At 57.9% G+C, this 22,610-nt stretch overlaps 3 protein-coding genes across 3 annotated transcripts; all 3 read right to left on the bottom strand.

The window, feature by feature from the left end:
• Positions 1-208: 208 nt before the first annotated feature.
• JKF63_05965 (uncharacterized protein) lies at positions 209-1,243 on the bottom strand (the record flags this gene model as incomplete). The annotated part of the gene is made up of 1 exon (XM_067901918.1): positions 209-1,243. The coding sequence occupies one exon, from the start codon at positions 1,241-1,243 to the stop codon at positions 209-211; it is 1,035 nt and encodes a 344-aa protein (XP_067757624.1).
• Positions 1,244-3,614: 2,371 nt separating this feature from the next.
• On the bottom strand, positions 3,615-13,937 carry JKF63_05964 (uncharacterized protein; the record flags this gene model as incomplete). Its single annotated transcript, XM_067901917.1, has 1 exon — positions 3,615-13,937. One exon carries the CDS (start codon positions 13,935-13,937, stop codon positions 3,615-3,617), a length of 10,323 nt encoding a protein of 3,440 aa, XP_067757623.1.
• A 2,934-nt stretch (positions 13,938-16,871) lies between these two features.
• JKF63_05963 (uncharacterized protein) lies at positions 16,872-22,520 on the bottom strand (the record flags this gene model as incomplete). The annotated part of the gene is made up of 2 exons (XM_067901916.1): positions 16,872-22,277; positions 22,323-22,520. 2 exons carry the CDS (start codon positions 22,518-22,520, stop codon positions 16,872-16,874), a joined length of 5,604 nt encoding a protein of 1,867 aa, XP_067757622.1.
• Positions 22,521-22,610: the final 90 nt, after the last annotated feature.

Genomic DNA, 22,610 nt, shown 5'->3' with positions numbered 1-22,610 from the left:
CACACTCGCCCGGTCCCCTCTTTCACACGCATTAGTGCCTTCACAGGTGTGTGTGTGTGTGTGCCAGTGCGCCCTTGTGGAACCTACAACACAACCACACACCAGTCCGCCTCCCACCCTCCCCCCACCCTCCACTCCCACTCTACATTTTCTGCTTCTTTTTTTCGCCCATAGCCCCTTCGCGCGCACAACATTTTTCACTTCAGAGCTATTCGAGGTTCAGCACATCCGCACTGCCCGCGTCGTGAGTGCGCAGCTTGACCTCAAGCAGGTTATACCACTCCATGTTGGCCTCCTTCTTGGCGTCCTTGACCGGTGTCAATACGAGCAGCGTTGGCACACTAGCCAGCTGCAGGGCTGGATGCTTGCGGTAGGGGAACTCCGGGTTGCCGAGGTAGCTGGCGCGCTCCACTGGCAGCTGCAGGAAAAAGGCGTGTGCCTCACCGTATTTGTCTTGCAGTTCTGAGAATCGCTTTGCGACTTCTGCCTTTGCTGGGATGCAGTCCGGGCACCAGGAGTTTCCAGTTGTTGGTTCGGTGGATCCGGCCAGGAAGATCATGAGGGCGAACGGCACCTTGCTGTGCTGCTCCAGCAGGCGCGCCGTGATGGCCGTGAGCTCGGCGTCCAGCTGCAGTGGGTAGCGTAGGAAGAAGATTGTGCGGCCGTCTGCAGCACCAACAGCGGTCTCGCCAGGGGCGCGCAGGCGTGCGACGTACTCCTTGCGTGCTGGCTTCTCCTCCGCCTCCGGGCCGCGGTTCACCGCGATCCACCGTGGGGCTTCCTTGAAGATGCGCAGCGTCTTGATGTACTGGTTCTGATCCGTCGTGAAGCGGTGGTACATGCCAGCCGGCAGGACGATGCAGTCCCCCGGCCTCGAAAGCAGCCGAATCCACTTGTCGTTGGCATCGCGTACGTCGAAGTACCCCTGGCCCTCGAGAACCAATCTTACTTCGTCGTCCTCGTGAATATGCTCGAGGAAGTGTTGCTGCGCCAGAGTCTCAAATTTTTCTTCGCCGAGGATGGAAGGACTGAGATGGACGACGTCGTAGCTATGGTAGTTGAGCTTGCTGAGAAGTGGCTTGACAAAGCCCTCCACATCGTCACTCACTTCATTGGCGTCAAAGTGACGGTAGAAGATCCCTATCTCGCCAAGCGCCTCGTAGCTGCTGGGCACGTTCGGTGACAGGCGGTTCTCATCCCTGCGATCCACCACCTCCTCAGGCATGTACCAGCAGTCTGACATAGCGAGTGATTATGTATTATGTGCGGATGAGTCTCTTCACGCAAATGGGGGGGGGAGGGGTGGGAGGGAGACGGGGAAGGAGATGGACGGTGTTGAAGGCGCCGATGCACGCGTGGATTTAGTGAATTAAAGAGGTGAGTAATTATAGAAGATGTGTAGATCACCACGCTCAGACAGGAGGGTGTGCACACACAGAGAGAGAGGCAGAGCGAGTGAGCAAAGGAATTCTTGTATAGACACACACACACACACACACACAACAACAAGAGCAGTACACCCTGGACTGGGATGAAGAGTAGAAGAGGGTAAGGTGCGTGTGTGTGGGGGGGGGTGAGGGATTCGAGAAGTGAGGTGGGAATAATAATAATAGAGAGTATGCATGTTGAGAGGTTCAGTTGAAGAAGGGCTGTCGCTGGTGCCGCACTCGAACAATGTCGCACCGTCCATGATTTGTGGGCGTGGAAGGGAAAAGTGACGCAAAGGTGTTCAGCTGAACAACGGACTCATCGTGGCGTGCGAGAGTCCACCAGTTTGTGTACCACATCCGCCACACATGCACACCAACACACCTACACGCAGGGGGGGGAGGGAGGGAGGGAGGGAGGGTAGCGAGTCCCCTAAATTTATCCATCAACGACGACGACGACGGTTGATGATGATGTTTTCTTTGCCCCTCCCCTCCCCCAATGGAGGTGTGATGCGCTGGCACAGCCCAATACACAGTGTGTGTAATATAATATTAATATAATATAATATATGTGTATAATAATAATAATAACATACAGAGAGCCAAATAGAGGGAGGGAGGAGGAGGAGGAGGAGGAGGAGAAGCACAAACAAACACTGTATGGGGGGGGGAGTAGGAAGACCACACACCACAAAAAAGGAAGGGAAATAAAAAAAAAGTACATCAACACACAAAAAAAAACAAAAACTCCTTCACACACACATCTCTCACCCCGCCAGGCGCACCACTTTTAAAAATCCACAGAGAGAATATATATTCTGAGGGACACTTGTCGCGGGTGGGCTTTGGGCAGCGAGGAATCACACAAATGTGCGCACGAGTGTGTGTGTGTGTGTGTGTGCCATAATTTGGGTCTAGGGAGTCGGATAAGATCTACTGCGGAGGCCCATATGGGCGGCTACAGGAAATAAAGAGAAGGGCCAGAGAGCGGCGGCCGGGGGAGGGGGAAGGGAGGGGAGGGGGGGGGGCAGAAAACACGACGGCTTGAAAACAGTGGGGAGAAACGAAAAGGGCAGACCCCAAAACGGATGTTGAGTACTCACCTCAGCTAACACATCCCATCGGCTTAACCCCCCCCCCCCCAAACACACACGCACATATTCAGGGATGAGCAGGTATGTATGTATATGTATATATATATATACACATTTACACGCGATTTGATGTTCGTGTGGAGGTATCTGGAAGAGAGAAGCCTGAGGGCCATGGGAGACCAGAGACTTGTTAAGCAACAGCTTCCCTGCTTGTATACTTGGCGTTCCCCCAGACTAGAGAAAGACTGCGTAACAAACAACAACAAAAAGTAGAGTGGAGGCATGTGCTGGGAGGGGGGAGGGAGGGGGATTGTATATTTTAACACCGTCATTTCTATTTTTTTTTCTTGTGTTGGTCGAGAGGAGGAGGAGTGGGGGCGGAGAGTAGGGGGTGAACCAGCGTGATTTTGTGCGCGCGCACGCACGCACGTACACGCACGCCCCACCCACCCACCCACCCGCTCAGAGACCAAGACAGAAACAGAAAGAGAGGGATATGAGCACAAAGTAACAAAAGCAAAATTCGATCAAAACGATGACAGGCTTTCCCCTACACACACAAAAAAAAGACGTTGTTTTCAAGGGGATGAAGGGACGGAGGGATGCTGATGATGTGCGTGGGTAGGTGAGGATGGTCTCTCTATCCCTCCACAGGTACACACCCACCCACCCACACACACACACGACACCGTATTGGACAGAGGTCTCGCGTATTTGAAAAAAAAGTCGAGGCATATTTACATATATGGACCCCCCTCCCCTCCCCCGAGCGAGCGTCAAAAATACAAACCACGACAAACAGCAAAACACCAAAGGCAAAAAAAAAACAGAACAACAACGGAAAATAGGGAGAGGGAGATGCATGTGTAATCTCACTAGAGGGAGGGGAGGCGAGGGGGCGATAGAGGTAATGTCGGGGTGACAAGGGCAACGCTATACATATATATATATACACACATTCATACACACACACACACAGTGGAGAAGAATCTTCTTCTTCTGTTAATTGGGTTTGTCTCCACGTTCACGAAAGGCACCGTGTATGGAGTTTTTGTTTTTTTTTTGAGCGGATCGCTTCTTCTACGAGCGCTCAGTTGTCAGCTGCCTCGGCGTCACTGTCGCTGCTGAGCGATAGGTTAAACATGTAGCTGTTACGGTTTGGTGGGATGTTCGTGCCCCTACCCCCGCTGGCATTATCCACTTGCGCTGCTTCAGCGGAATCGGTGTGGATGGGGAGAAGCGCGAGATTGCCCGCTTTCACTGGATGTGGTGTAGCGGCTCCCTCTTCACCTTGAGGCACCCGCCCTCTACCCGGCCGCACTCCCCCCCTAAGGGGTTCGCTCACTTCTGGTGTCATGCCTTGTGTATATGCGGCGCTTTGCGCAAGGAGGGACGAAGCCTCGTGAATTTCCTTCATCATGCATGCCATCCACTCAACATCCCACGAGACTTGGTGATCCAGTACTTCTGCTGCCGTCATGCGTTTTGTTGGATCGCGGTGAAGCAGCCGATTAAAGAGATCCACAAGCGAGGCGGGCAGCTGCACAGTGAATTCACCCAATACATCCATATCACTCGTGGTCATGCACAGTACGGGGTGACGAGGGTCGACGGTGTCCTCTAGCTCCGTGTTGCACAGCAACTCCTGGTCGGTGAACGTGACTGGCGTGCAGGTGTTGTGTAGGGCACCATCGTCGAAGAAGAAGGCCTGCCGGCTGTCGTTTTGGCCTACGTTTCCCTCCGCGGTGCTACTGCCGTTAACGGAGCTGGTCAAATGCGGCGAAGTAACTTTCTGTCGCGCGGTCGTGTCCATCTGCATTGCAAACTTGAGCGCCTTCAGCACGCGATGCGTCGCCGCCTCCGTGTAGTGATTTCCAAAGCGTGATCTCGTTTCGTTGGTGAGGGTGAGCGGCAGTGATCCAGTCTGTGGGATGGACTGGTACAGCTCGATGAGCGCCGGCATGTGGAGTCCGTTCAGGTGTCCCAGTGTGATGCCCATGATTTTCGCGATGAGGCACCCGAAGGACCACAAATCACAGGACTCTGTGTACGTCTCGCCGAGCACCATCTCCGGCGCCATGTAGCCCACTGTTCCTTTCATGTTGTGCAGCTTCCTTGACTCGCTAACTCTCACTGCACACCCAAAGTCTCCGAGTTTTGCCATGCCATTCGCGAAGAGCACGTTTGCAGGCTTGATGTCACGATGGACGATACCGCGGCTGTGCAGGTAGCTCAGCGCACTGGCGATGTCATGCACAATCATGACGGCATCCTGCGGACGTGTAAGCTTCGTTGCCGCCGGCCGACATATGCTTGGGCTAGGCTTTACGGCTTCACCACTCGTGTGCGTTGCCGTTCTCGGTGCCCCGGTGAAGTCCTCCTCACTGTCGGATCCGTTGCCGCTGGCGGAGTTGCTGCGACGTGAGGCACTGGTGATGCTCATGGCGTCATCTGCGCCTCCGGCCAGCGTGCCAGCGCCGCTGTGGTGGTGGTGTTGCTGCTCTTCCATTGCTCTACGACTTGTCAGGGACGGCTCCAGATGATCCGCGAGCGTCCCGTCGCACAGCTCCATGAATATGGCGTAGGCCTTGTCTTCCAGTCTGGTGTGCGAGAATGACACGATGTTGGGGTGGTCCAGCGACCGCATGATGCTGACTTCGCGGTTTATTATTTCTAGCTGCCGCAGCTTCATGTTATTAAGGAAGATGCGCTTCATCGCCAGCCTACCCCGCGACACGTACATCATCACCTCGAAGACATCTCCAAAGGCACCGCTGCCGATGTTGCCCACAATCTGGTATGCATGTTCTTTACGCATGCTGAGCATCGAGCGCAGGAGTCGGCGGCGACGGATCAGCTGCTGCACCTCCTCCAGAACGCTCCGCGAGAGGAGCCCGTCTAGCAGGTCATTGGCACGCATGACCACGGTCGCGTCCGTCATGATGTCCTCGCCCTTCACCGTCGGTGTGCTCACGCCAGGCTTTGTCGAGATGAAGAAGACTACGACAGTCTCCTCGATGGCGTGCTTGGCAAACATCTCATACACTTCTGCGCTAATGAGAGAGTCCACCCACTCAACAATCACAGCGTCGAAGAACTGAAGACCTGAGCGGGCGTACCGCAGCATCCTCGTCGTGTTTGTGACAAAGGTTGCGCAATGCCCATAGATGCCGAGTAGTTCTTCAACCTCAGGATACACACGGGTCGTGTAGACGAGCACGTGCAGATTGCCGCGCTCCTCTTGTTCAGTGGTTTCCTCAGCCGCAAAGCGCGAGGCAATACTTTGATAAAGGGTGTCTTCATTCTGGAGGGAGGAGGGGGTCGTGCTGCTGAGACCAGCGATGCGCACCACATTGCCGTTCTCGCTGTTGCTCAAACCCTTGTCCGCGCGGCTCTGGCTGGGTGAGGAGACTGAGGCAGTCGATAGAGGAATCGGTCGCACGGCGACAACGGCACCGTCATTTACGGTAGAAAAGCTCGGCGTGAACTCCTGCAGGGCTTCTGTCAGCGTGCTTGGAGCGGAGCCAGACGAGACGGGACCGTGATCGCAAGCACCTCGTCCGTGCATCTTGGCGCACCGTCGCAGCGTCGTCAGTTGTTGTGGTCGAGTGACTAGGCCGAAGATGTCTGCGAAGCCATCGGCAAACGAGTCGTTAGACTCGTCGCGCCGGCTGGGGCTACAGAAGCCGCTGCTGGAGCCGTTCAAGTCCTCCCCAGCTCCAGCCGCGCTCCTCGCAGCCGCTGGCGTGGTTGGGCTGCCCGAGCGGCAGCCGTGTTTCTGCTCCACCGGATCATTCGACACCTTCCTCGACTTTTCCCCCATCAACGGCGTCACCATATCACCCTTTGCAGCGGCTGTACTGATGGCCGGGTTCGATGAGATGCTGAGGAGGGTGGTGTGCATGGAGATACCCGTGGCCACCACCGACTTTGGTGCTTGCCTTGAGAGCGCTGACAACTCCGAGGGCTTTTGTGGGGAGGCCTTGGCGTCGCCAGCCTCGGCTACGATGGGTACCGGCAACGCTGCGACGCTCACAGTCGCCGGTGAGGCGCCGGACCTCTTCGCCCCTTCACTGTCCTCCCTGTTTCCTGCTTTCATACTGCCATCGTGGCGCTCGTCTCCCTCCTTTTCTAGTGCGGTACTGAGGCTGCTGAGGGCGGCAACGGCACTAGTGGACAGCATGTAGCCAACAATCTCAGTCTTTCCAGACCTCTGTGTGCAGACGCTGACAAATCCCTGCTCTGCGCTGTTGTGTGTTTTGTGCAGTTCCGTTTGGTTGACGCTCCCTCCCCCCAGGGGCGTCGTATCGGATTTGATGGGGTGCGGGAGGCACCCCGGGTACGGTGAGAACAGCCCTTGTTGCGCGGATCGGGTGCCGCTCAGACTGTTGTGGGCGGCCCTCTCCGTCCACCCTTTTGCGGTGGTGGACGCACCCGACTCCCCGATGGTGCACGAGGCACTGAGAACATTGCTGCTCGGGCTCATTAGTGCCGACTGCGATGTCACGGCCCAGCTTTCCCCTGACGAGAGTTCCACATGGAAGGGTGTCTGTCGCAGCTCTTGAGAAGTAGTCGCTGGCGTCCGAGGCGTCGCAGTCTGCGCAGACTGCGCAGACCGCTCGACGACATAGTGATCGGAACCTGGAGCAAGGTTGCTCTGTGGCTGCGGCTTCTGCTGCTGCTGCTGCTGCTGCTGGGGGAGGAAGTGCGCGACACCTGTAGAAACGGTCGCCGCCGTATTCACCGCTTTGCTCACCTCGGCTTCAGGCGTGACCGCTTCGGTGCTCAGTGGAGGCTGGCGTGCATTCTGCACCGACGCAAGCGGCGAGCTCGTGCGCCTGTGTAGAGTGGGCCGCTCCTTCTCCCCCTTTTTCGCGCCAGCTGCGCCTCGGTGCTTTCCTTCTGATGTCACGGTAGTGTCGTTCAGCAGCACCGTGGGCAGCTGCAAACCGGTCGCCTTCCTTTGTAGACTTGCGCCACTGAGATTGAGGCTGCTGGTGGACGCTGCCGCCGCCGCCGCCGCCGCCGCCGCAACCGCCCGGAGTGAGTCACCTTCGCTTGGCTTCCCTGCACGATTCTCAACGCTGAAGGACGGTCGTCTCATGCAATCCACCTTGCTTTTCACTGCTTCTGCCTCAAGTGCCGCCGCCGTCTTATCGGAGAGTTGTGGTTCGCCGTCGTCGTCGTCGTTGTTGTCGTCGTTGTCCGCAGCCGCCATCGAGAGCATTGACAGCCCTCTGTATCCGCTGCGACGGGTTCCACTTGTTTGCGAGGGATCCATCAGCAGCTCAGAGGCACCCGCGTGACGTTGTGACGCGCTCGCTTCCCCTGATGTGGTCGGCCAGCTGACACGCCGTCTGTCAGCAACGTCTTCGACATTAGGAAGCTCTTCCTTGCTGGCCACGCTTAGGTCACTCGCCAGCAAGTCATCTTCGCTGGCGTGCGCTGTAGAGAAGTCGAGTGTATTCCCAACTTGCAGCTGCGCGGTCTCCATCTCTGCCGTGCCAGCACTGACTGTCAAGCGTTCCTTGCGCAAGGATGCACCGAGAGGGGTCATCATCTTGTCAGGGTCCGCTCTCGTAGCGGGCGCGGCGCTGCAGGGCACCGCGGCCATCGAGCTGCTGTTAGCCCTGGTGGGGTAGCGCGCGCCATCTGGTGTGTCATTTCTCGAGCCGATGTCCGTTGGCCCGCTGCCGTTTATGGATTCCGAGAACGTCGTTGCAGCAAAGGTAGTGGTGGATGGAGTCACGAGAGAGGGCGGATGTAGCTGTGAGATCGCCGAGCTCGCCGCACCAGCTGCCGGTGGCGGGGGTTTCGAGAAAGTGTGTGTGATCGGTGCGTTCGCTGCTGCTGCTGTTGCTGCCGCCGCCTCTGTCTCCACTTTTGTGTTTCCCGGCTCGGCAATCACCGTCGTTGACTTCTCCTTACTTTCGGCTTTGTCGGCGCTGGCGCATGCAGCTGCTTTGTCCGACGAGGATTTTGACGTAGTTGTGGGCGACATCAAGGGTTCGGAGGTGACCTGCTTGCTGTGCGCATGCCGCAGGTATGAGTTCGCCACAAGATCATATCGCAGAGGGATGATCTGCGGCAACGGCTCCGCTGCCTTGGCGGCGGCCTCGTCGGTCGCCAGGTTCACTAGGTTGACACCGAGGACGGAGATCCCGCGATGCTTGGAGAGCTGCACATTGCCCAGTTGACTCAAGAGTTCCAGTCGGTCCGGGGTTGTGAAAGGGATTCGGACTCGCGCCTCGTACGTGTCGGCGCGGATGCGAGCGGCACCGTCACACATAGACAGGGTCTCCTCCATCTCTGGGGAAAGGTAGTGGGACCTCGGTACATTGCTGCGATGGCGGTGCCGGGGCTCCTGGCACTGGTTTTCGCTGCCGCTGTAGTAACTCCTCAGCGACTTGGGCCGGCGCTTGGCGGCAGCCTCGATTACCCCGATATTTTCTGATTTATTGATATGCACGCGTCGTCGCCACAGCTCCTCGTCGCCCCCTTCATCGATTTGTTGCTGCTGCCCCGTTTCGAGCATCCACGCATCTGCAATCCTTGGGTCTGGCGTGTGGATTGTCGATGAGGTCTTTGTTGTGGAGCGTCTCTTCTTGGCGTCGCCTGGTGCTACACCCGTTGTGTCGCTGATCGTTGTCACCACCACGCTGCTGGAGCGAGAGGGATATAAAGATCGCACTTGGCGACTGTCTGCGGCGAGCCGCGCTTCCACCCGCCCACGCGGATTCGATCCTTCGCGTCGCATAGATCCGCTTGCGCTTGACGACACTGCTCTTGTCGCTGCATCCGTCACCATCGTCGCCTGTGCCACGGGGAATGCTTTACACGATGACCTTCTCGCTGAGAGAGCAGCAGCACCTTGTCCCCAAGCACACCCCCTGCCCTTCAATTGTTTAACAGAGCCGCTGCAGGTGCCCAGATCGCAGCTCGCGCTGCGACGGCTTTTGTTCTCGTGATCGCCGCCCCTTGACACCGCACACGAGGCAAGTGCTCTTTGTTGCGCGTTGGCAGTCGGGTGTGTGGGGTATGAGTGCCGCTTGTGTGCCAGCTGCTGGTTTAGGTGAGAATAGTAGGCCTTGGAATGGAGGTGTCGCATGTCGTCGTCGTGTGGCTGGCGCGGTGAGACGCAGGGGATAAAAGAGGACTGCGAAGCACACAAAGGCATCTCCGTCTGGATTTCCTCGCCGTCGCCCTTGGCCCGGATTGGCGCAGGCACTCTAGCCAAGTCATGTCTTCGCAGACCATGCGGCGCCGACGTCGTTTCGTTGTCGTCGGCGCCGCCGCCAACCGAGGACGCGGCTTTGGTAGGCCCCGTCGCGGTCGGCAGAACCTCGTTGTTATCGGGGTCGGCAAACGAGCCACTGCCGGTGCCGCTGGGACTCGATGGGAGGCCGTCAGCATTGCCGTCGAGTTCCCAAGCGGAGTGGGGGAGGGCCTGCCGTGATTCCTCTTTGCTGTATAGGACGTCGAGTTCCTCCAGCTTCGCTCCCAGAAGCTCTACAATCGCCAACCGCAGCGCCTTCTGCTGGGAAGGAGTGGCATGTGCCGATAAAGACGGTGAGCTCATCAGGACCGGCGTGGCGTGCTGTCCATAGCTTTGGGCGTAGAGCGTTGAAGCTGGCTTGTTGCCCTTCGCAACAGTTTCGGTTATCGTGCCACTACCGTTGCCACTCTCGGCATTCAAGTTGTTTGTCCTCCAACTCGTGCTCAGACTGTGACTGACTGGACTGACGCTGTAGGTGCTGCGGCTCTCTTTTACAGTTTCGGTGCGTGTAGTGCGGCCACTGGTCCTCATGAGTACCTCCACAGGGATCATGTCGATGACCAGCTGTGTTTTAGAGCGCACGTTCAGGATACACGCCACCTGTGCGACACCGTTGCCGTGCTGGAACCGCAGAACGTGCTGAAGGATCATCATAAAGGCGATCGAATTGAATATAATGGTTTGCGGTAAGCGTCGTGACGTCAGAACCGCCACGATGCCGCGCTGGGAGCGCACACGGTCTGCCAGCTTGCGTATCTCAATTTGATCAACCTCATTGCCACGCTGCCGCGACGTGCTCGACATATTGCCGAGTGGCTGCGCAACACTGGTCTCCGTAGAGATCACCCAATCCGACAGCTGATGCTGCTGCTGCTGCAGGGCCGCTATCGTGGCACCGGGGAAGACACTCTGAGATAAACGACGCTCACCAAAGACTGAGGGAGTGTCGCTGCCCACGAGGCTTAAACGTCTACCGCTGTGGGTGGAGTGATGGGTGATGGAGGGGTACGAGTTCAGTGGGCTCACAGACGAGTGTGTCAACTTCTGCGAGTCCCCACGACCCCGCGCTGAGGGCGGAGGGCCTCCTGCGAATGCGACGGGGTGGTGCTGGGAGCAGCCCTTGTTCTTATCCTGGCACGTGTGGCCCACCGGTTGATCGAGAGGTGAGAACATCCGCGATCGTGTACCACTGAGAAGGGTGATCGCTATATTTGTTGCCGACGGCTGTGCGGAACGAGGACGGCATTTGGGAAAGGCTGCCTCTGAAGCGGGCTGGAGGAGCGGAGGTATTCCAGTCCACGGCTTTGTCACGGCGCCACCCTTGAGCTGCATGACCACATCATCACTAACACCATCTGCTGCTGCTGTTGCTCCGTCTTCATCCTCAGCGAGGCCAGTTGGAAACTGTTGCTGGGCTTGGCAGCTCCCTTGGTTTCGAGAATTTGTCTTCGGTTGGTGGGCATGCAGTGCCGTCTTCATCGACCGAGTCGTTCTGTTATTCCGCGGCTTCTCCCCGGGTTTATAAGATGACGGGAGGGGTAGCTCACACACTGCTGCCACCGCTGGTGGTGCTGATGCTGGCGCGCTGGCGCCGTACAGACAGTCTGATGTGGCGCTGGTCGGCTGTGCCAGATTCACTTGGAGGGGTGGGTAGCTCAGCTCTAGGAGATTGTTTTGGTTTGTGTGGAGCGACGTATTTCGAAGCGCCGAGGTGGTGCCCTCGCTATTAGCCGATGGCATCTTACGACACCCACTCGTGCGTGACGCAGACCGGTTGGGGAAGTGACTCACGCAGCGAGGGCGTTGGGAGCTGTTACTTGCGAGGTCCTCCGACGTCTCCGCCCTGCTGTTCTGACACCGGCGCCGGTTCTGCTCCGAGGGAAGTAGGGAAATAGGATGGCTGCGGTCCACGTAAGGCACACATGGCATGCGTGGCGCTTCAGCATCAAGCGGATAGGCACCACTCATTGCAGTTCCTATAGCTGTGGTGGTGGCAGAGGGAGATATGGGCAAGCGTGGCAGGCGCTGCCCTGTCGGCTGCGATGACTGTGGGCTGCGGAAGCGCGGCGCCTCCTCAAAGGGCGGAGTGAGGTGAGCTGCGAACCGCCAATCGGGGGAGGACTTCGTCCGAGGGCGCGGCTGGCGTGCTTCGAAAGCGCTGCCAGCGGACAGTGTCAATGTCGGCGGCAGTTCCAGAGCCACCGTGCGTGTTGCCGCCGGCCTTGCGGCACCAGCAGCCGGGATGCTGCTCTGTAGCCGCTGAAGGATGTAAATTTCAAGGTACCGGGTTTGACCTTTCTGCTGCTGCTGCTGCTGCTGCATCATCAACGGTGACGCTGCACCGCTTAGGTCGGATCCGAGGTCAGAAGGGCTGTTCGTCGCCACTGTTGTCATCGAGGTTCGTCGCTCAGACTTGTCCACTGCGATGGCCTCCTCGCTGTCCGTCAGCCTCGACAGTGGGGCATCCGCGATGGCGGGTGACACTTTCTTTGGGACTGGTGAGTGGGGTTGACATTGGTGAGAAGCGGAACGCGGCGGCTGATTTAACGTCGCCAAATGGGATTTCTCCAGCGACGTGCCCGCGTTTGTGGCCGAGGTCGCGGCGGCGGTGGCCGGAGGCATTTTTGATGTCGCCTTGGCGGGGAGGGCCCAGCGCGCTTTCTCGTCATTCAAGATCGTTCGCTGCGACTTAATGGACTGGCGTGATGCCACAAAAGCCGCGTAGTACGCAGAGGTGTGCTTGCAGTAGAGGATGACGTAGCTCTGGGGAACAGCCAATAGCTCGTCTAACGTTTGCAGCTTTCGCCACTCCGGCTGCGCTGCCGTGTTGGAGGACTGCTGCTGCGTTTGGGGCTCCCGATCGTCACCCTCGCCGTTGCTCGTCACCTCGCTGACCCCGCAACAGGTTAACTGCGATGTGGATGAAGTCGTGATGGCCAGCAGCGAGGCAAGTGGATTATTGTTAGCGATACTTCCGCCGGAGGAACGCACAGGAGGGGCGCGCACGAAGCAACAGAACATGTCGTCAAATGCAGGCGCCATCACCTCCTCCAGTGTGTGGCATCCCATCATGCTCACGGCGGCGTCGTTGGCGTACACGATCGGCCAGGTGCCCGGCGGAGACGGCTTCAAATCATCGTTGGTGCACTGATCTGCTGGGGATGAGTTGAGAGGAGGGCAGGGATTTTCTGCTGTCGTTGCAGCGGCGGGGTTTTTCCCCACCGTTGCGGTGGCGTTGGCTTCATTGCGCCATGACGTCGATATGCCGCGCCTCGATGTCTTGGATACCGACACCGGCATGTTAGATGTGTCCGTCCAGCTCGCCTTCGGGCCGCCTGCGCCTTCGACAGTGGCGTTGCTTGTATCCCCTTCCACTCCTGCGGCAACAGAGTGGTGGTGCTGCTGGATGCCACGGGTGCCCTCAGTCGGCTCGTCGTTTTGACAGTCAACGGCGGTGGCGTTGTCAACCAACGAATGAAGAGGGTCTGCGTGATGGGGCAAGTTCGACGATGCCACGTAGTTGGGCGCCGATCTCACTGAAAAAGAGAGGGTCTTCTTTTGTGACACGGGGTTTTCAGTTCCCGTTGTGGTGCGTGTCGCAAGGGCATCCATTTGGTCGCTCCGCGAGGAGCTCGCTGGGGTCGCGCTTGTCGTCTCGGCTGCGAGGATGTGCTCCTTAGAGTTCCCCACCACGAGCGCGGGACACATGGCCTCCGCTAGCGGACAGTTACACAACACCTGCGCCATGCAGAGCAGCAACGGATTCAGCCGTGCGACGACGTCTGCAGGGACGTCTTGTGGCGGCGACTCCGAGTAGCCTGCTGGAGCTGGATGTGCCTCTCCGATGGACATGGCTGAGCACGATGTTTGACTGCTCAGCAGCGGCGGTGTATTTGGCCCCAGGCTACACGCTGAGAGGAGCGTAGAGAACGGTGACTTCAACGGCATCCCCGCAGCAGCGCTGTCGCCGTTGCAGTTGTTGCCTCCGCCGGTAGACGTCGCCAGAGTGGGGTGCACACTCGGCTGCTGATGGGCACCGTGGTTGTGGGCGACGGAGTTACGACAGAGAGGGGACAGAGTCGACACAGCCGCGCCGTCCATTGACAGCCCTGGCGGTCTCTCCGGCATTGTCGCCATCACTGGTGATATGTCAACCTTGGCCGCCGCGCTTGACCTATTGGGCAGCGTAACATCGCTAAGCGCCAAGGCCACAGCCGGCTCTGGCGAGGTCAGGGGCACAATGGTAGCAGGCGTAGTCAATTTATCAGAATGTAAAATGAGCGGCGCCGCAGAAGAGGCAGTCGCCGAGCCACCACACTCTGAAACCGGAGCAGCAGGTTCGCAGCCTTGTTTATTGCTGCTCCCTGGGGACAAATTCGTATTTTCTGATGCAGCTTGTACGGTCTCTGCCGGAGCGGGGAGAGCGTGTGATTGCACTGGTGCCAACGAGTCAGCTGCAGTGGCTGTTGCCACCATCATCGCCACGTGTGCTGCGCTCGTGTCTGCCTGATCATGGGGGGTGTCGCTGGTGTGAATCGCTTCACAGTGGATGCCCACAGCGGTGTACTCGCTTCTAAACGTCGCCGCTGCGGGGTCAGCCGCAATGCCCCTTGACAACGGCGACAAGCAGCTCACTTTCGTGGAGTACTTGTCCATGTCGGATAGTGTGCGTATGTGTGGAGGGTGGGTGGGAGGAGGGGGAGGGGGTTATATATATCTCCCACCCACATACATACACACAGACACACAGTGAGGCACACACACAAAAAAAAAAGCAGGAAAGAAAACGAGAAAGAGGGAGAGAGAGAGGGGGGGGTGGAGAGAGGGGGTGGATGGGGATGGGAAGGGAGGGAGAAGACAACTTTCTCTCTCTGCTTATTAACAAAACGCGAAACAGCAATGCTTCAACAGTCCAGTAAACCCGAAATAACGAAGCAAATTAACGACGAAAAAGAGGAGGAGGAGGAGGAGGAGAGGAGGGGGGAGGGAGGGAGGGAGGGGGGCGAGGGGATACAGAGAGAAAACACATTCGCAACGACGACACCACTGCCACTATCATTCACTCACTCACCGACTAGAAAAAAGGGAGAGAAAGACGTGTAGGAAGATGACGACGATATGTGTAGACGGAGAGCACAAAGACGGAAGGCAGAAAAAAAACAGAGTAACACGTAGAGCAGCAGCAACTTATATACATGTGTATATGTATGTATATAATTATATATATGTGTGTGAGTTGTATTTTGTGAGGGACAGAGATAGATTGTAATCAAGCCAAACTGCAGGCTGACCACACAGCCACCCCTCCCCGCACAGCACCAAGCTATACGTCTGTGTTCAACGTAAGCACACGGAATAGACGTGTAGATTGATGTGCTTTACAACTTGCCTCTCTGTGGAGAGGGACACGGAAGAAGAAGAGAGACGGTGGGTGGGGTATATATATATATATATTTTGTCCTCCACGCGTCTATCAAGGCCAAGAAAAGACAAACACACACACACACACACACACACATCCAAGGCTGTGTGTAGATGACAGGAGAGCGGTGGCGTACGATCGGTCCTCGCAAAAAAAAAAAAGGTGAAAAAGGCACAGTGGAAATGAGAGAGAAAAAATGTTCTTTTTTTTTTCAAATAGAAGAAACCAAAAAAACACAACAGTGCTGATGTGTGTACAATAAAACGTTGTTGTTTTTTTTTTTGTGGGAGGCGGTGAGGGGAGCTGATGGTGATGCTGAATAGGGGATGCAGCGCCTTACACAAGGCGAGACAGGCAGTCACCAAAACACCCACCCAGCACTCGGAGTAAAAAAGACGGATATGCGAGAGAGTATGAGGGATGAGGGGAGGGGAGGGGAGGGGGGGGGAAGGATGAGGGCAACAGCACAGAAAAAAATCGCGCGTTTTTTTGTTTGTGATGATCGATGTGGAAAAGGAGGAGGCTGTTCAGAACGACAAGAGAAAGAGAGGCAGTGTGCCAGCGAGTGAATGATGGCTAGGTGGTGGTGGTGGTGGTGGTGGTGGTGTCGAGAAATTGCTGTGCTTCAGCCTTCTCAGTGTGCGTATGGACCCCCCGAAAACACTCGAGAGGCACACGCAGAGGTCCACTCTCTTTTCCTCTTTTGCTCTGCTTTTCGTTGTTGGAGCCTTCTGTTCACGGCGTTGGGGAGGGGGAGTTATCAGTTCTAGCCAAAAACTAAACGCTGTCAATACCGGTACGCCACTTCCTCTTGTATTTGAGTATGTATGAACCGAAAAAAAAAACGGCGGAGAAAGGGGTGGGGTGGGCTGGGAGTGTCGTCGGATTGGTCTTAGATTGCGTGCGTGTGTGTGTGTGTGTGCGCGCGTGCGTTGTCCAGCAAAGAAAATCCCAAACTTCAGTATGGAGAGCCGCGGCTATTTGGGTCTGAGCAGGGGAGGTGGGGGGGGGGAGTGAGAGTGAGTGAGAGTGAGTTGAGGGCTATGCCGTGGATATCGTGTTTTTCCCTTTTTCTCTCGTCGTGCGAAACATCAACGTAAAGCCGTTTGTGGCTGCGCCACGTATGTACGGTACTACTCTCGTTATATAGGCCGCCCCGTTTTGCTGGCGAAGAAGTGCATGCATTTGTTGGTGCGCGTTAAAGGTGAGCATCGCGCGCACCCATGGAGGATCATCCCCTTCCCTCATACATTAAAGGTGCGTGTGCGTGTGTTTGTGTTTGCTCTTCACAGACACGTGTATCAATGGGATCCCGGAGACAAAGAGGGGACAACCTACTGCTGGGCGGAGTGTTGATGGAGGCACATGGGGTTGGGGGGGGGGGGGGGGAGAGAAGTGCTGAACATACTACCGGTGTTGAACACCAGCGACGCATGAACAATTATCACACACACACACACACACACACACACATGTATACATATACGTACGCACAAAAGGGAAGCCCAGAAACGGTGTGTGTGTGTGTGTTGTTGTTGTTGTTTGGGGGGGGGTATAAAGTGCCACCAACAGTTCCCGCGGTTATACATTGTAAAAAGGGAAGGGGGCAGGGGCCAGGGGATCAGGAAATGCTTTCCGAGCCCACACATCTACACATTATCACGATGAGCTGCGTCGAGTACTTCTCCAGCGGATGTGTCTACCTCACCACCACCTCCACCACCACAACCACTAGCGTACTTGGCCAGAACCACATCGGCATACAGTTCTTCAGTGAAGTCAGCGAGAAGCGGCACATCAAACGGCGCCGTCATCGACAACAACACCGCCGCCGAGGTCCCCCGCTGTTGCTGGTGTGCGTCCTCGTCCATCAAGGTCCCAGCATTGCAGGGGTGCTCCTGATGCCCGCTGTTAAGCGAGAGACTTGACAATGGCGAATGGGGCTCCCGCATGGCACCGCTGTCCTTTAGCTGCTTCATCTGTTCCATACCGAACTGAGCGATCCCTTCAAAGTAGGCCTCCCTGTACAGATCTTCAATGTCGCTCTCGTCTCGATGACTACCGCAGTGCTCTTGTAGTTCAAAGAGCGGGCCAAACACATCGTTGGACTCTAAAAGAGGCTTTGGCATGTTCTGAGCACCATGGGCTTGTGCGACGAGGTGCAGTACTTCCTTTTCTTCCTCTAGTAGGGCTTGGAACTTGATCGATAGATTGTCTGAGACGGACCGGCATGAATGCGAAGGCGGTTCGTAGGGCGAGGAGGACGTGCCCGCCGACCACGCGAGAGAGCGGCGGACACGGTCGTGTAGCAGCTTCCGCGCGTCCGCCATGCTGCTTGGCGAGCGGTACGAGTCCTTGTGCAGCACCACCGGCGGTGTCAGGCGACGTTCGCAGCACGCTGCCCAGTCAAAGCCGTTAAAGAACGGGTGTTGGCGCAATTGGGCGAGGCTGGAGATGCGGGTGTCAGGATCCTTCTGCAGAAGTTGATTCAGCAAACTGCGCGCCTCCTCCGAGAGCGTCGGCCGCGGTGGGAATCGCAGCGCACTGTGGAGAATCGCGTGGCTCGTTTCTTGCCCGGTTTGTTTTGAGAAGGGAAAGTAACCCGTAAGGAACGTGAAGAGCACCACGCCGAGACTCCACCAGTCCACCTCTAGACCGTAGCCGCTGCGCCGGCGTGCGCTGTTCAGCACTTCAGGGGCGATGTACGCCAGTGTGCCACAGCTCGTGTGCTGACGAATCACCCGGGGCGGTGTGTTCGGGTGTACCGGCTCTCCCAGGATGCGCTTGGCGAACCCAAAGTCCGTCAGCACGACATGACCCTCACTGTCCAAGACGATGTTGTCACCCTTGATGTCGCGGTGGACGATGCCGCGCACCCGCAGGTACTCTACTGCGACGGCGATCTCTGCGATATAGAAGCGCGAAGTCGTCTCGTCAAAGTGGTGCCTGTGCGCCGAGCGCGTGTGCAGCAGGAGTTCCGCGCCAGGGAGGTAGTCAAACAGCATGTACACGCGGCTGTCGGTCTGGAAAGAGCTGTAGATCTTCATAATATAGGGGCAGTCAAGCATGTCCAGAATTCTTTTCTCGCGTCTCGCCTCGACGATGTTGCGCACGCCGTGGAAGCCGCTTTTCCGAATGACTTTCATGGCGAAGAGGCGTTTACTGAGCTTGTGCTGGACCAGGAGTACGCGACCAAAGGTGCCGACACCGAGCACGTCTAGACACTCGAAGGCACCGGGTCCCGCCGGAAAGCTGAACCGATTGCGCAGGTACCGCTCCACATCATGCGGCGCCGAGGCCACCTTGTGCATGTACGCTGGTGACTGCATCATTCCCGAGAGCTGCACGAGCTTTTGATTCCACTTATCCCGCGTGCTTGGGTTTGCAAAGAAGAAGTGATGCAGCACGCCTCGATAAATCAGACGGAGTGGATAGGCAGCGATGCACGTTGGCTCGTTACCGAGTTTCAATCGAAGTACTTCGCCTGTACCATCGTCGGAGCCGCATTGGATAGAGGGGCTCGCTGACGTGGCCACCGCGGCTGCCGTTTCCGCGGAACCAGTCTCTGCCTTTCTCTGATGTTGAGACTCGACTGTACCACCGGTAGCCTCCGCAGCTGATGTGCTCACGGTCGTGGAGGCGGGGCAGGGCAGCAGCGCCCGGCGCACCAAACAGTTTCGCTCAAAGCGGTGGACGATACTTGATTCTGTGGTGCCGCTGCCCTCCATCATGGGAGCCCGAGGTAAAGCATCAGCGACGCTGGCAGCTGTGCCACCTGTCATCGATGACATCGCCGTTTGCGACCGTAATGTGTCTGGTGAGGGAGGAGTTTCTGAAGTGCTGCTGAGCGGCTCTTCTCCTGCCGGGAACGACAGCAAGTACATAGCGCCGGTGCTACCCTTCATGCGGTACACCTCCACGTTGTCGTTCCCCGCGGTTGCCCAGCATGCGCCGAGGATATCGGAGGCGCTGGCACCAAGCGGGTCGCGAGCGCCATCGCTGTTGCGAGGCAATGCATCGGTTCTCAAAGCGTGTGAGCTCCCGGGCGTGCTTGACCGTCGTTCACCCTCCAGCGGTGTGAAGGCAGGCATGCAGCGGCACTGTTGGCCTCGTACCGGTGCGCGGTTCAGACGCGAAGGCATCAGGCTCATACTTTCAACGTCGCCGGGTCCGCTCAGGACCTGGACCGTGTGCCTTCCCTTCTGTCCCGCGGCCCTGCTGAGGTCAATGAGGGCGACTGGCGTGTGGGGATGCGGCAGGTGTGGCTGCTCCTGCATCTCTGGTCGACTGCCATCAAGGGCGGTTTCCTGCGTGTAGAGATTGTCCTGGCGCAGCAGTGCCATCGTACTTGCCACGGCCCCATAAACGTACACATAGTCATGCCGTAGGACCAAGAGTCGAGTGCGCAGCGGCCACACAGTGGCATCGGAAGAAAACTGAACAAGGACATCAGGATCTGCATCGCAGCGGCAACGACACATGTGCGTCGTCGTCGACGTCGTTGCCGCAGTGGCCCCTGCCCCGACTGTGGAAGAGTCACCGGTCTCGCCGTTGTATCCGCAGGGAATAGCTTCGGCGTAGTGCAAGACAAAGGCGGTCTCCAGCTCCATGAGAAAATTGTTTGCAAAGCGCACGTCCGTCTGTGAGGGTCGCGCGACGGTCATTGGTGTCTCTCTATTGGTGTCCAAGTGTGTGGGGCTAGTGTTACTTCGAGTCGGCCACGATGTATCAAGAGTCCTCGTCGCCACATGCGTGTTGGTGGTGGCCGTAGCGGTGTTAGGGGCGGTGCTGCGCCAGAGCGGCCCCAACATCGTTGAGCCGACAGCCGAGTCTGAAGAGGTGGAGTACGCGCGGGGACTTTCGGCGGTCAGTGTGGACTGCTGCTGCTGCTGCTGCGGTGGTTGTGGCGGTTGTGGCGGTTGCATACGTGCAATGGAGTGGTGCTGGGCGGCGGCAATCGACTTGGAGACGGCGCCACGCGAAGGCGGTGTGCACTCGACCGGTACGTTTTCAGCGAAGAAGTCGTGTATGGCCTGCGTCTGCAGAGACGGGCTCGCCACGTTGTTGTGTTTGGTGCTGCCGCTGCACGGGTCTTCGGCCTCGCCAGGTGGCTCATGGAGGGCAGTCCCCATCGCGATCGGCGAAGCAGGAGGCAGTCGTGGAAGAGGGGGGAAGCTAGCCGGGGGCCTCGTGGGGCATCTTAGTTCGCTCGAGCTGCTAGGGAACGCAGCAGTAATGGGGCGGGAAAGGGGTCGAGTGATATCCTGCTCGGTGTCGGCTGCGGGAGTTTGGCGAGGCAACAGATGCGGCTTCGCTGCGGAGTCGCTGTTCGTCGGGCTGGAGGCTGCATTGCTGAGATTGTTAGCGACCACGCCAGCGGCGGCGCTCAGCATAGTGCACGTACGATCGTAGAGGGGGTAGAAGCGTACCCGTAGACAATCGGCCACCGCTGACCGTATCTGCGCCACTGAAGAGGGTGTGCTGAGATTGGTTGCGTGAAGCATGGCACCGGCGTTGTTCGAGCCTTTGCCCGGTGCGGCAGCGAGCCGCCGGAGCTGCACCTCGATCTGTACCTGCAGGGCGGACACGATGAGCAGCGTGATGAGGTTCGTAACGTCGTCCGGTGACAGGTGCAGGTGGGCAAACGTGCTGCAGAGCGCAGCGAGGACCGCCTCGGGCGGCAACCGCTGCAGCAGTGTGTCCTGGCAGGGGGCACCAGAGGAGGGTAACCGAAGTGCCGATGAGTCCCATGCACCGCGTTCAGGCTTGAGCGGCAGGTGGCGTGACACGCCGCTGGTGGTCGTCACTAGATCTTCGTTCGGCACCTCGCTGTGGTGGATTCGACCCCCCGCGTTGAAGACTTTCCCGCCTACCACATGATGGTAGAGCGCTGAGTTGCTGCAGCGCAGATAGGCATCTGCCCTCCGCCGGGGATCGGCTGTTTCAGAATGTGCGATCGAGCTCGAGAGGCTGGAGGCGGCGGCGGCGCTGGGACTTGCGCAGCCAGCGACAGCGTTGATACCTGTTGACGGCGCTTGCAGGGCTATCCCCTGCGTCGTTGTGTGGAGCGGCGCCATTATGGGAAAACGACTGGTGGTGTAGCTGCTGTTACCGCTGCATTGCCCACTCAGATGATCTTCATACGGCGTGCGCACGGAGGCAAGGAAACCTGTGGCTGTAGATATTGACATCCCCGTGGGATTGCTGGAGCTCGACACAGGCGGCGCCTGATGTATGCCACCTTGGAGCACACTTGCCATGGTGCTGCGCGCTTTCATCGAGCGCAGCAGGCCGTTGTTATAGCTTTGATTGCCGTAGGAATAGGCACCTGAAGAGCTTTTATCAGCTTCGAGGCGAAGCCGAAGCAGAGCATCCGAGGCTTCACAGCCGAGCGGAGTGCAGTTGCATCGCATGCGCTGTGCCAGCGGCGCTGCAATGGCACGTCGCTCAGATGCAAGGATCGCGTCATCACAGCTGCAGGAGACTGGGTGCTTGGGGGCATCTGAGTGTTGATGCCCTCCCGTGCTGCGGCCCATGGGCATTGGTTGGGCAACCTGGTCCAGCGAGGCGCTCGCGCTAAAGCCGCCATGCACAGGCGCACCCAACTCACTCAGCATCGGCGTGGAGAACGAGCCGCGCGGCGCCAGCAGTTGTTGTGCTTGCGTGAGTGTGGAGAACTTTCGTCCGGCCAGCATGTTGAAGGAGTTTCGGTGGGCGTGAAGAGTGTTGGCCAATCCAGTCGAGGTGCCGGGGATCGCTGTGAAAGTGGGGCAGCCGACGGCCATCGCCGTCGCTGGTGCCGCAGAGCCTATAGAACCGGCGCTGCGTTGGTGAATAGTATTACTGGTGCCGCAGCTGTTGGTGACCCCAGTGTGGCGCGACCTCCGCTCTTCCTGCGTCTCACCGCCGTTCGCGAGGTAGGCGAGGGCCAGGACGATGCGATGCAGCCCTCTACGGTCCAGGCGAAGAGCTGCCAACCGGAGTGCAGCGCTGACGTAAAGCTCCTCCGCGCCAGCTGCAGCTTCCTCGTAATCAACGAGTATTTCCTCAGCACCCGTGGTGCAGTCGGCCACGTCGTACTTATTTTCTCCATTCCTTTCAACAGGTTCCTCGACGCTGTCTTCGCAGGCGCGAGGGCAAGACAGGGCCATTGCAGGGACTCGACCAGAGTTCTGCGAGCGCAGCCGGCAGGTCAATAGGATGGCCACCAGCTGGTCCGTCACCAGCTCCATCTCCTGATCAATGGTGGGCCAATCAATCAGCAGTGTGTTCAGAGCGGCGTTTAGCTTGTGGCGCATACCGTCCACATCACTGGTGTCATTGGAGTGGGAGGTCGTCGTGTTTGGTCCCACCAGCGGATGTGAGATGAGCTGTGCCAGTTTTGGAGA

This window comes from Porcisia hertigi, chromosome 20 (assembly GCF_017918235.1).
Source record: "Porcisia hertigi strain C119 chromosome 20, whole genome shotgun sequence".
Classification (NCBI taxonomy): domain Eukaryota; phylum Euglenozoa; class Kinetoplastea; order Trypanosomatida; family Trypanosomatidae; genus Porcisia; species Porcisia hertigi.
Note: the sequence above shows the minus strand (reverse complement) of the source record. Positions and strands in the feature narration are given on the sequence as shown.